The following is a 12,498-nucleotide window of genomic DNA, read 5'->3' as shown; positions in this document are numbered from 1 at the left end:
GCCGCCGTCGAAGCGGCGATGTATTCTGCTTCGCAGGAAACAAAGCAACTACCTTTTTGTTTTGTTGATTGCGAGCAGATCGCGCCGCCTGAGAGGAAGTAGATCATCCCGCTGGTGCTCTTACGATCATCAACGTCATCGGCTATGTCACTATCACTATAGCCGACCAGCTCAAGCTTCGTCTTTCCTTTTCCTGCGCTGCGCTGTATCTCACACCCCAGCCACATAACGCAGGATGCACTTGGCAGCCACAAGATGCTCCTTCCGAGGTGCTTCCATAAATCTACTCACATATCCAACTGAGTAAGTAAGGTCAGGGCGTGTGTTTACCAGATAGTGCAGGCTCCCGACAATGTTGTGGTAATTGGTGGCGTCGACTGTCGTCGTAGTGCTAGCCTTCCTTAGTTGGAGCCGAGCCTCCATCGGCATCCTTGTAGGGTTACTGTCTGCAAGTCCAGTTGTGTCCAGCAGCTTCTTCGCGTACGCATTTTGGCAGATGGTGATGCCGGTAGTACTCTGTTGCACTTTGATGCCGAGGTAGTAGTTGAGTATGCCGAGATCGCTCATCTTGAAGTTCTTTGACATCTCCCTCTTGAACCTTCCAAGGACTTCCATGTCGCCTCCAGTTATTATGAGGTCGTCGACGTACACTCCCAAAATCAGTCGCTGCTCATCGTGGTCGTGCGTGTACATGCCATGCTCAGAGGCACAACACTTGAACTTCACTGACAGTAGGATACTATCGAGCTTCGCGTTCCAAGCTCGTGGTGCTTGCCGAAGCCCATAGAGTGCCTTGTGTAGGCGCAATACCTTACTCGGGTTGTCATTGTCCAGGAAGCCAGGTGGTTGTTGGACGTCGATGGTCTCCTTCAGCTCTCCGTTAAGGAAAAAGGACTTCACGTCCATGTGGTGGACCTCCCAAGAGCAATGTGTCGCGATTACCAGGAGAAGGCGGACAAATTCTAACCTTGTCACCAGCGCAAATACCTCTTCGAAGTCCACTCCTTGCTTCGGGATGTAGCCCTTCGCCACCAGATGGGCCTTGTGCTTCACAACTTCTCCCTTTTCGATGCGCTTCAGTTTGAAGACTCATTTGAGCCCTATGACTCGGTGTCCCGGCGGCATATCTTCCAGACTCCACGTCTCTTTCTCGGTGATGGATGTCATCTCCTCCTACATTGCCTTCAAACAGCATGGGTTCCTTTCTGCTTTGGCGAAGGTGTTCGGTTCATTTGCGCGATAGCATGCAGTTCGGTCACTTCTTCGAGCTCGCGCGTCGCTAGTCCAGGTGGTTCACCTCCTCCCACTAGGTCGTCCATCCTCCGATACCTGGCCACCAGATCATCATCGTGATCGACATCCAGCGTCGAATCCGCAGTCCGTGGTGTTGCAAACTCCACTGGTTTAGGAGTTACAGCTGCTGATGTTGGTGACAGTTCTCGATGCTGCGCTCCTCCTTCTCTTGGCTCGGTGATGAGGTACTCTACCGTGAATTGATTTGGGTTCTAGTCTACCTCGATCACATTATTCTATTGCCAGAAGTTGCTTTCGTTGTGGTCGTGCGTGTACATGCCATGCTCAGAGGCACAACACTTGAACTTCAGTGACTGTAGGATACTATCGAGCTTCGCGTTCCAAGCTCGTGGTGCTTGCCGAAGCCCGTAGAGTGCCTTGTGCAGGCGCAATACCTTACCAGGATTGTCGTTGTCCAGGAAGCCAGGTGGTTGTTGGACGTCGATGGTCTCCTTCAGCTCTCCGTTAAGGAAAGCGGACTTCACGTCCATGTGGTGGACCTCCCAAGAGCAATGTGTCACGATTACGAGCAGAAGGCAGACAAATTCTAACCTTGTCACCGGTGCAAATACCTCTTCGAAGTCTACTCCTTGCTTCTGGATGTAGCCCTTCGCCACCAGATGGGCCTTGTGCTTCACAACTTCTCCCTTTTCGATGCGCTTCAGTTTGAAGACCCATTTGAGCCCCATGACTCGGTGTCCCGGCGGCATATCTTCCAGACTCCACGTCTCGTTCTCGGTGATGGATGTCATCTCCTCCTACATTGCCTTCAAACAGCATGGGTTCCTTTCTGCTTTGGCGAAGGTGTTCGGTTCATCTGTGCTGATAGCATGTAGTTCGGTCACTTCTTCGAGCTCGCGCGTCGCCAGTCCAGGTGGTTCACCTCCTCCCACTAGGTCGTCCATCCTTCGATACCTGGCCACCAGATCATCATCGTGATCGACATCCAGCGTCGAATCCGCAGTCCGTGGTGTTGCAAACTCCACTGGTTTAGGAGTTACAGCTGCTGATGTTGGTGACAGTTCTCGATGCTGCGCTCCTCCTTCTCTTGGCTCGGTGATGAGGTACTCTACCGTGAATTGATTTGGGTTCTGGTCTACCTCGATCACATCATTCTATTGCCAGAAGTTGCTTTCGTCGAAGATGACGTCGCGAGACATGTGAGCTCGACCCCTGCAGGATCATAGAGTCTGTATGCCTTGCTCCTGGGTTCATAGCCGATGAAGACGACCTTCAGGCCCCTAGGGTCGAGCTTGGCGAGGTGGGGATGCACTACCTTCATGTATGCGATGCAGTCGAACACTCGAAAATGATGTACCGCTAGCTTTTTGTTGTACCAGGCCTCATATGACGTCTTCCCGTAAAGGCGTCGGGTTGGTGACCGATTGACCTTACTATCCCAGGCATCCCGGCCGTCATCATCAAAGACCTTGCTGTCCCGACAATGGTCTGATTTTGGCGTTCCACCACTCTGTTCTGCTGGGGGGAGTAGGACGTCGTTAGTTGCCATTGTATACCGAACTCATCACAGTACTTACCGAAACTTTTTGAGGTGAATTCTCCGCCTCAGTCTATGCGCAAGACTCGCATCTTCTTCCCGCATTCAGCCTCCGCTCGCGCTTGAATGCGCTTAACCGCCTCTGTTGCCTCACTTTTCGCTTGCAGCAGGATCAGCCACATGAAGCGGCTTTTGTCATTGACCAATAGGAGGATGAGGGTCTTACCGCCTAGGGTCACCAGCTTGATGGATCCACAGATATTGCTGTGTACAAGCTCCAACGGCTCATCAGCGCGGTAGGATGTTCGAGATGGAAAGGGGGTACACCTCTGTTTGTCGATGAGGCACTCGTCGCACGGCTTGTTCACGCCTTTGATCGCCGGCAAACCGTGCACCATCTCCTCCTTCTGTAGTTTTTCTAGAGCAGAAAAGTTTAAGTGTCCGTACCAAGAAAGTTTAAGTGCCCATACCTTGCGTGCCACTGATGTCATCTCCTCCTACATTGCCTTCAAACAGCATGGGTTTCTTTCTGCTTTGGTGAAGGTGTTCGGTTCATTTGTGCGATAGCATGCAGTTCGGTCACTTCTTCGAGCTCGCGCGTCGCCAGTCCAGGTGGTTCACCTCCTCCCACTAGGTCGTCCATCCTCCGATACCTGGCCACCAGATCATCATCGTGATCGACATCCAGCGTCGAATCCGCAGTCCGTGGTGTTGCAAACTCCACTGGTTTAGGAGTTGCAGCTGCTGTTGTTGGTGACAGTTCTCGATGCTGCGCTCCTCCTTCTCTTGGCTCGGTGATGAGGTACTCTACCGTGAATTGATTTGGGTTCTAGTCTACCTCGATCACATCATTCTATTGCCAGAAGTTGCTTTCGTCGAAGATGACGTCGCGAGACACATGAGCTTGCCCCCCTGCAGGATCATAGAGTTTGTATGCCTTGCTCCTGGGTTCATAGCCGATGAAGACGACCTTCAGGCCCTTAGGATCGAGCTTGGCGAGGTGGGGACGCGCTACCTTCATGTATGCGACGCAGTCAAACACTCAAAAATGATGTACTGCTAGCTTTTTGTTGTACCAAGCCTCATATGACGTCTTCCCGTCGAGGTGTCGGGTTGGTGACCGATTGAGGAGATAGACGGCCATCATTATCGCCTCTCCCCAAAATTTCCCAGGCATCCCGGCCGTCATCATCAAAGACCTTGCTGTCCCGACGATGGTCTGATTTTGGCGTTCCACCACTCCGTTCTGCTGGGGGGAGTAGGACGCCGTTAGTTGTCGTTGTATACCGAACTCATCACAGTACTTATCGAAACTTGTTGAGGTGAATTCTCCGCCTCAGTCTATGCGCAACACTCGCATCTTCTTCCCGCATTCGGCCTCCGCTCGCGCTTGAGTGCGCTTAACCGCCTTTGCTACCTCACTTTTCGCTTGCAGCACGATCAGCCACATGAAGCGGCTTTTGTCATCGACCAACAGGAGGATGAGGGTCTTACCGCCTAGGGTCGCCGGCTTGATGGGCCCACAGATATCGCTGTGTACAAGCTCCAACGGCTCATCGGCGCGGTAGGATGTCCGAGATGGAAAGGGGGTGCACCTCTGTTTGCCGATGAGGTACTCGTCGCACGGCTTGTTCACGCCTTTGATTGCTGGCAAACCGTGCACCATCTCCTCCTTCTGTAGTTTTTCTAGAGCAGAAAAGTTTAAGTGCCCATACCAAGAAAGTTTAAGTGCCCATACCTTGCGTGCCACCTCCAAGATACCTCTTCGGTCTTGGCCGAGAGGCTGACAGGTTGCTCTATCTCCAATTCCAAGATGTAAAGACGGTTTGATATGCGCCGAACTTGTGTGAGCATACGTCGTTGATGGAAATGAAGCAGTCGGCCTCATCGAGTTGACCTAGGCTCACAAGGTTAGCCTTGAGCCTCGAGATGAAGTAGACGTCGGTCAGCTTGCGGTGCTCGCCTCCCTTGCTGATGAACAAGATGGTGTCGCGCCCTTCGATCTCAACGACAGAGCCGCGCTGAATTTCACCGTCCCACAAATTCCCGAGTCGAGCTCGGAGAATGTAGATCTAGTCCTCTAGTCATATGGTTTGTTGCCCCTATGTCTTGGACCCATCGCCGGTGCTCATGTTGCTCGTCCCTCTCACCGATCTGAGCGAACACTCGCTCCTCCTTCACTTGAATTGGCTCCCCAGCTGGTGCCTTTGCTACGCTGGAGCTCTTCCTCGGGTTTGACGTTCACTAGAGTGAGCAGTTATGCCATCATCGATTACCTCCACCTCCACCTCCAAGATACCTCTTCGGTCTTGGCCGAGAGGCTGACAGGTTGCTCTATCTCCAATTCTAGGATGTAAAGACGGTTTGACGTGCGCCGAACTTGCGTGAGCAGCCGGCCTGATCGAGTTGACCCAGGCTCACAAGGTTAGCCTTGAGCCTCAGGATGAAGTAGACGTCAGTCAGCTTGCGGTGCTTCGCCTCCCTTGCTGATGAACAGGATGGTACCGCGTGTCCAAGGCGTGTTGCCCATGCCCGCATGCCCATGACAAGCCCAACCCCTTATGTCTTTTCATATTCTAGTGTTTTACTTTTATATTTCTAGGAAGTATGACGTTTCAGAAATATCATGTCTAGGCCTATCAGACATGAAATGCCTCAGAATGTACTATAGGGGGATACGACTAGTTGTCAACTTCTCCCTACCCAAGGTTATATACTGTAAGCCGTTGTTATTTCTCTCTTGCTTGCTTATATAACGTCTCTTTCAAAAATCTCTCTTTCGAAAATCTCTCTCTGCCCTCGCTTTCTAAAACCTTCTCTTAAAACTGAGGCCAGAGGCTCGAGCATACGTCGCTTGGCCGTAGCGACGCAAGAACGAATTGGCTTATCTTACTTGTCATTGGAAAGTGAGTGTCGCACAATCGCAAGTCCGCTGCCATTAAAAGTGCGATTGTGACAAGTGGTATCAGAGCTTTGTAAGCTCCGTGAAATAGCAAAGATCGAGAACATGTCGACGAAAAAGTTGACACCCAAAGAACAAGCTGACCGGCTTACCTTAATAGAGGAGGAAATGTTGTTCCTCAAAGAAGTCCCTGACACCATCCGCTTCTTGGAAGCACGGGTGAAAGAATTGAGTGGAAAAGTCGTAGAGATCGACGCAATGGGTAACCACCTAAATGGGTTGTCAATCGCAGAACTGATGTTTCGAGTGACCTCACTCGAAGAAAAGGTTGCTCCTACGAGCAGCCTAAGACCGTCTGGTAGCCCCGATAGCTCTGTCGCACACAAGGAGGGACGTGGCAAAGAGTTCGACCTGCTAAAAAATATAATGTTTAGTTTGTTCAATGGATTAGCTGACGAATTCAGAACAACGATCCATGACATGCAAGAAAATTGTCCGCCATGAGCACCCGAATCGAGGTGACCATGAAAGCTGTGGAGAACGTCTCGGCTGGGCAAACTAATACAGGATCCAACAAACTGAAGTTTCTCGAATCTAGACCTTTCAAAGGGAACCGGGATGCCAAAGAGTTGGAGAACTTCATCTTTGATGTCGAACAGTACTTCAAAGCCACACCGACTTGTACCGACGACATGAAGGTGACAGTAGCCTCGATGTATCTCATAGACGACGCCAAACTTTGGTGTCGTTTGAAGGTACAAGACATCGAGAATGGATTGTACACCATAGACTTGTGGGAAGACCTCAAGAGAGAGTTGAGGGACCAATTCCTCCCTGAAAACGTAAACCATCTAGCAATGGAAAAACTAATAGCCCCCTAAAGCAAACTGGAAGCATAAGAAACTATGTCAGACAATTTTCGACCCTGATGCTAGATATTAGGGGCACATCAGAGAAGGACAAGGTGTTCTTCTTTATAAATGGGTTACAACCGTGGGCCAAAACAAAAATACACAAGAAAAAGGTCCAAGACCTAGCTACCGCAATTGCTAGCACCGAGAGACTCCTAGACTATGGGAACGAGGCGAGTTACCAAAGAAAAACAACACAGGCCTTAAACACTGGGGGCAAAACATATAAACCGCTATGTCACCCAAATGGAAGCCCCAACAGGCCAAACGGAGGTAACGATAGACCAAGCGGGTGGACAGATAGACCTCCTCAAAACAACCAAGCGGGGACATCTTGAGGACCTTACCCTCAAAGGAACCACCCGACCATACCTATACAATGCATATTGTGTAAAGGCCCCCACAAAGTGTCCTACTGTCCTCATCGGGCCTCTCTCACTACACTCCAAGTGTCCATCCTAGAGAGCAACGACACAAGAGTCGAGACTATGCTAGATAAGAAGGAAGATCAAGACAACCCCCGAATGGGCGCGCTCAAATTCCTGTCAGCCCTTCAACGGAAGGTCGAACCGAAAGAGATAATAGAGAAAGGGCTCATGTTTGTAGATGCAACAATAAACTCTCGACTGAGCAAGAGCACTTTGATAGACTCAGGAGCGACTCACAACTTCATCGCCGATCAAGAAGCCCGAAGGTTGGGACTCACCATAGGAAAGGACCCTGGAAAAATGAAAGCTATCAACTCCGAGGCCTTGCCTATTGTAGGAGTTTCCAAAAGAGTCCCCTTCAAATTAGGGACTTGGACAGGAGAGCTGGACCTTGTCGTAGTTTGAATGGACGACTTTGACATGGTACTTGGGATGGAGTTCCTCTTAGAACACAAAGTTATCCCAATGCCACTGGCGAAATGCTTGGTGATCACCGACCGCAATCCCACAGTAATACCTGCAAGCATCAAGCTGCCAGGTAATCTCAGAATGATCTCGGCCATACAATTGAAAAGAGAGCTCGCACGAGAGGAACCTACATTTATGGCTATACCACTGATGGAAGAAGTGACTACCGAGGAAACTATCCCAAACGAAATCAAGGAGGTACTAAACAGTTACGCTGACATAATGCCAGAGAGCCTACCCCAAACATTACCACCCCGTCAAGGCATTGATCACGAAATTGAACTCCTTCCCGGGGTTAAACCCCCAGCGAAGAACGCATACCGGATGGCTCCCCCTGAGCTAGCCGAATTGAGGAAACAACTAGATGAGTTGTTGACGGCAGGATTCATCCGCCCGGCAAAAGCACCTTACGAAGCCCCCGTACTATTTCAGAAAAAGAAGGATGGGACGTTGCGCCTGTGCATAGATTATAGAGCCTTAAACAAGGTGACGGTACGCAACAAGTACCCACTGCCGATAATATCCGACTTGTTCGACCAACTTCATGGGGCCAAATACTTTACGAAGTTGGACTTACGATCGGGGTACTACCAAGTACGTATTACCGAGGGGGACGAGTCCAAGATGATGTGCGTGACAAGATATGGGGCCTTCGAGTTCCTGGTGATGCCCTTTGGCTTGACAAACGCCCCAGCTATGTTTTGCACGTTAATGAACCAGGTTTTCTACGAATACTTGGATTAGTTCATCATAGTATACCTCGATGACATAGTCGTATACAACACAACCCTGGAGGAAAACAAGGTACACTTGAAGCTGGTATTTGACAAGCTGCGGCAGAATCAGTTGTACGTCAAGAAAGAAAAATGTGCCTTCGCACAGACATGCATCAACTTCCTCGGACATGTCATCAGTTGTGGACAGATTGGGATGGATAGCGATAAGATAACAGCTATCCAAGAGTGGAAAGTCCCTATAGGCGGTTCGTCGAAGGGTTTTCACGACGAGCCGCCCCCTTAACGGAGCTCTTGATGAAAGACCACCCTTGGTCGTGGTCAAATAAATGTCAAATGACCTTTGAAGATCTGAAGGCAACCATGACGAGGGGTCCTGTCCTCGGGTTAGTAGATGTTACAAAGCCATTTGAAATAGAAACAGATGCTTCCGACTGTGCCCTAGGCGATGATCTTATTCAAGAAGGCCACCCCATCGCTTATGAAAGTCGAAAGCTCAATGATGCCGAACAGAGATACACTGTCTCCGAAAAAGAAATGTTGGCTGTAGTCCATTGCCTACGAGTCTGAAGACAGTATCGCTTGGGATCACAGTTCATAGTGAAGACTGATAACAACGCCATCTGTCACTTCTTTGATCAACCAAAATTGACGGTAAAACAAGCCCGGTGGCAAGAGTTGATGGCAGAATTCGACTTCAAATTCGAACACAAGGCAGGGAAGAGTAATCAAGCAGTCGATGCACTGAGTCGGAAGGGCGAACATGCGTCCCTGTGCATGTTAGCCCATATCCATTCAAGTAAGATCGATGGATCGATGCGCGACATCATCAAAGAACATTTACACAAAGACCCATCGGCCAAAGCCATCGTCGAACTAGCTAAAGCTGGGAAGACACGACAGTTTTGGGTTGAGGGAGACCTTCTAATGACTAAAGGAAACATGTTATACGTCCCAAGAACTGGAGAACTGAGGAAGAAGCTCATTCAGGAATGTCATGATATCTTATGGGCAGGACACCCTGGGTGGCAAAGAACATATGCCCTAATAAAAAAGGGGTACTTCTTGCCGAATATACGGGATGATATCATGCAATACACCAAGACGTGCCTCTCTACCAACATGACAAAGTTGAGAAAGCCAAAGTATCGGGACTCTTGGAACCTCTACCTGTGCCAACAATACCTTGGGAAAGTGTGTCTCTGGACTTCATAACACACCTCCCAAAAGTTGGAGAATATGACGCCATCTTCATTATCGTAGATCAGTTCTCGAAATATTCGACGTTCGTTCCCACTCCCAAATTATGCTCGGCTGAACTAACAGCCCAATTATTTTTCAAACACGTTGTCAAGTTATGGGGCATTCCGTCGAGCATCATCAGTGATAGGGATGGTAGGTTCATTGGTACATTTTGGACCGAACTATTCGCCTTCTTGGGGATAACTTTAAACATCTCTTCGAGCTACCATCCCCAAACCGATGGACAGACGAAACGGTTCAACTGCTTACTCGAAGAATACTTACATCACTTCATCGATGCTCGCCAGAAGAACTGGATACAACTGCTAGATGTGGCCCAATTATGTTTCAATTGACAAACGAGCTCGTCTACGGGGAAGAGCCCCTTCGAAATTGTAAGTGGACAACAACCGACCTTACTACATATTATTGATCATCCTTATGTAGGAAAAAACCCTAAAGCTCAAAACTTCACAAGCGAATGGAAGCAGACAACAGATATAGCCCAGACATATTTAGAGAAAGCTTCCAAGCATATGAAGAAGTGGGCGGACAAGAAGCGTCGCCCCCTTCAATTCCGAGCAGGAGATCAAGTTCTCATCAAGTTGAGACTAGAACAGATCAGATTTTTCAACCAAAAGGACTAGCGACTAGTTCGAAAATATGAAGGCCCGGTTGAAGTCCTCAAAAATATCGGGGTTACCTCCTACAAAGTTACACTACACACATGGATGAAAATTCACCCAGTAATTCATGTGAGCAACTTGAAGCCTTATCACCCTGACCCAGACGACGACCAGCAAAATGTAATCACAAGACCGAGCATCGATCTAAAACAAAGAGACAACAAAGAAATAGAGCATCGATCTCCCTACGGCCGTAGGCGACGCAAGTCCGCTACCATTAAAAAGTGCGATTGTGACACCTTGCCCTTCGATCTCAACAAGAGAGCCGTTGCCAAATTTCAGAACAATGGTAGTAGTCGTCGGTCTCCCTAATCACTCGCTCAACGACAACCCAACGCCCATCATCACACAATGGTGGCGTGGAAGAGTGAGTGAGCCTGCCCGAAATGGACCCCACACAATGATGTGTGTATTTTCATGCTTTACATTTTTTTCTACTCGAACCTGAGACCTGTGTGTTGTTAAGTTGACGCTCTAACCACTTGAGCTATTCAATTTGAATGTTGATTAAGTTGGCTCCTTCATAATAATATACCACCAATGGCTTCAACCGGGCTCTGATACCACTTGTTGACTCTTGCAATTGGGAGGAAAGTGTCGACGTAAAAACTGGCCGAAGAAAAATTTCTTGGAAGGAAAAATAATGGAAAGTAAAAGGGGAGAGATTTGAGATTTGCTGAAGACTTAGAATGGAAAACATGGGCAAAAACTTTGGCCCAAAGTTGCCAAAATGCCACGCTCTTAATCCAGATTTTTTAAAAAGTAAAAACAACCCACGAAATCTAAGGAAACATAGCTTCTATTTAACAGAATTACCATCTTTTTTTGTTGGTTCCCCATTTTCTTTGATGGTTCTAGAATTACCCCAACCCCTCTTCTTTGTTGGTTCTGGAATGGAATTACCATCCTTTTCTTTATTGGTTCTAGAATTACCATCCGTGTTGGTTCTGCAATGGAATTACCAACCCCATAACATTTTTTTTTTCTTTTTTGGAATTGCATCATTTTATTATGATTTTTTTTATATTTATTTGGTCAAAAATACCACTCTAAAATTTGAGACGGGAAAGGGCTTGTGGAGGGAGAAAGTGAGGGCATGAAACTTTGAGAAGGAAAAGGGTTCATAGGAGAGAGAAAAGTGATGGAAGTTAGGGCTAAATTTAGACTTAAGAAAACTATAAAAGGGCCTCCATGTATCTTTTGGGAATGTGAGGGAGAAAAAAGAACAAAGGAGAAACATTTATCTTTTGGAGATGTGTTTTGAAAATGTGCAGGGAGAAAAAAGAACAAGGGAGAGAAGAAAAGCATAAAACAATTTATTATCTGAGTTGTAATAACTTTTGACAACTTCTTTGTTTCCTTGTCCCTCTCCCCTTTCAACACCCAGTTTTGTGAGAGTTATCCAAGTTAGATTTAGAGCAATCGTCTTATTTTGTGGTTGGTATCAGAGTTGGTATCATAGTGATTTCAATTTCAATATTTTCTTTGTTGGTTCTCCCTTCTCTTTGTTGATTATGGAATTACCATCTCGGTTCTGGAATTACCATCTCGGTTCTGGAATTAAAGCCTCCATCTCGGTTCTGGAATTAAGGCCTCCATCTCGGTTCTGGAATTAAAGCCTCCATCTCGGTTCTAGAATTAAAGCCTCCATGTATCTTTTGAAAATGTGCAGGGAGAGAATGAAAATGTACAGGAAGAAGAATGAAAATGTGCAGGGAAAATAATGAAAATGTAGGGAAACTTTTGAAAATGTGCAAGGAGAAGAGAGAATTAAAGTCTCCATGTATCTTTTGAAAATGTGCAGGGAGAAGAATGAAAATGTGCAGGGAGAAGAATGAAACTTTTGAAAATGTGCAAGGAGAAGAATGAAAATGTACAGGGAGAAGAAAGAAGAATGAAAATGTGCAGTAAGTAGAAAGAAGAATGAATATGTGCAGGGAGAAGAATGAACATGTGCACTGAGAAGAATGAAACTTTTGAAAATGTGCAAGGAGAAGAAAGAAAATGTGCAGGGAGAAGAAAGAGAAGAAAGAAAATGTGCAGGGAGAAGAAAGAAACTTTTGAAAATGTGCAAGGAGAAAAATGAAAATGTGCAGGGAGAAGAATGAACATGTGCAGGGAGAAGAAAGAGAAGAAAGAAAATGTGCAAGAAGAAAGAAAATGTGCAAGAAGAAAGAAAATGTGCAAGAAGAAAGAAAATGTGTAGGGGAAGAATGAAACTTTTGAAAATGTGCAATGAGAAGAATGAAAATGTCCAGGGAGAAGAATGAAACTCTAGAAAATGTGCAGGTAGAAGAAAGAGAAGAAAGAAAATGTGCAGGGAGAAGAATGAAACT

General features: G+C 47.4%; 1 protein-coding gene across 1 annotated transcript; it reads right to left on the bottom strand.

Annotated features, from left to right (window-relative positions):
- Positions 1-210: 210 nt before the first annotated feature.
- LOC111785335 lies at positions 211-2,803 on the bottom strand. The gene is made up of 5 exons (XM_023665742.1): positions 2,492-2,803; positions 2,061-2,408; positions 1,689-1,793; positions 1,191-1,505; positions 211-1,074 (listed from the first exon to the last, which is right to left on the bottom strand). The coding sequence occupies exons 1-5, from the start codon at positions 2,801-2,803 to the stop codon at positions 211-213; spliced, it is 1,944 nt and encodes a 647-aa protein (XP_023521510.1).
- Between the last annotated feature and the right edge of the window lie 9,695 nt (positions 2,804-12,498).

Source organism: Cucurbita pepo, unplaced genomic scaffold, assembly GCF_002806865.2.
Source record: "Cucurbita pepo subsp. pepo cultivar mu-cu-16 unplaced genomic scaffold, ASM280686v2 Cp4.1_scaffold000453, whole genome shotgun sequence".
NCBI classification, from domain to species: domain Eukaryota; kingdom Viridiplantae; phylum Streptophyta; class Magnoliopsida; order Cucurbitales; family Cucurbitaceae; genus Cucurbita; species Cucurbita pepo.
The sequence above is the reverse complement of the archived record's forward strand: the minus strand, read 5'-3'. Positions and strand labels throughout refer to the sequence as shown.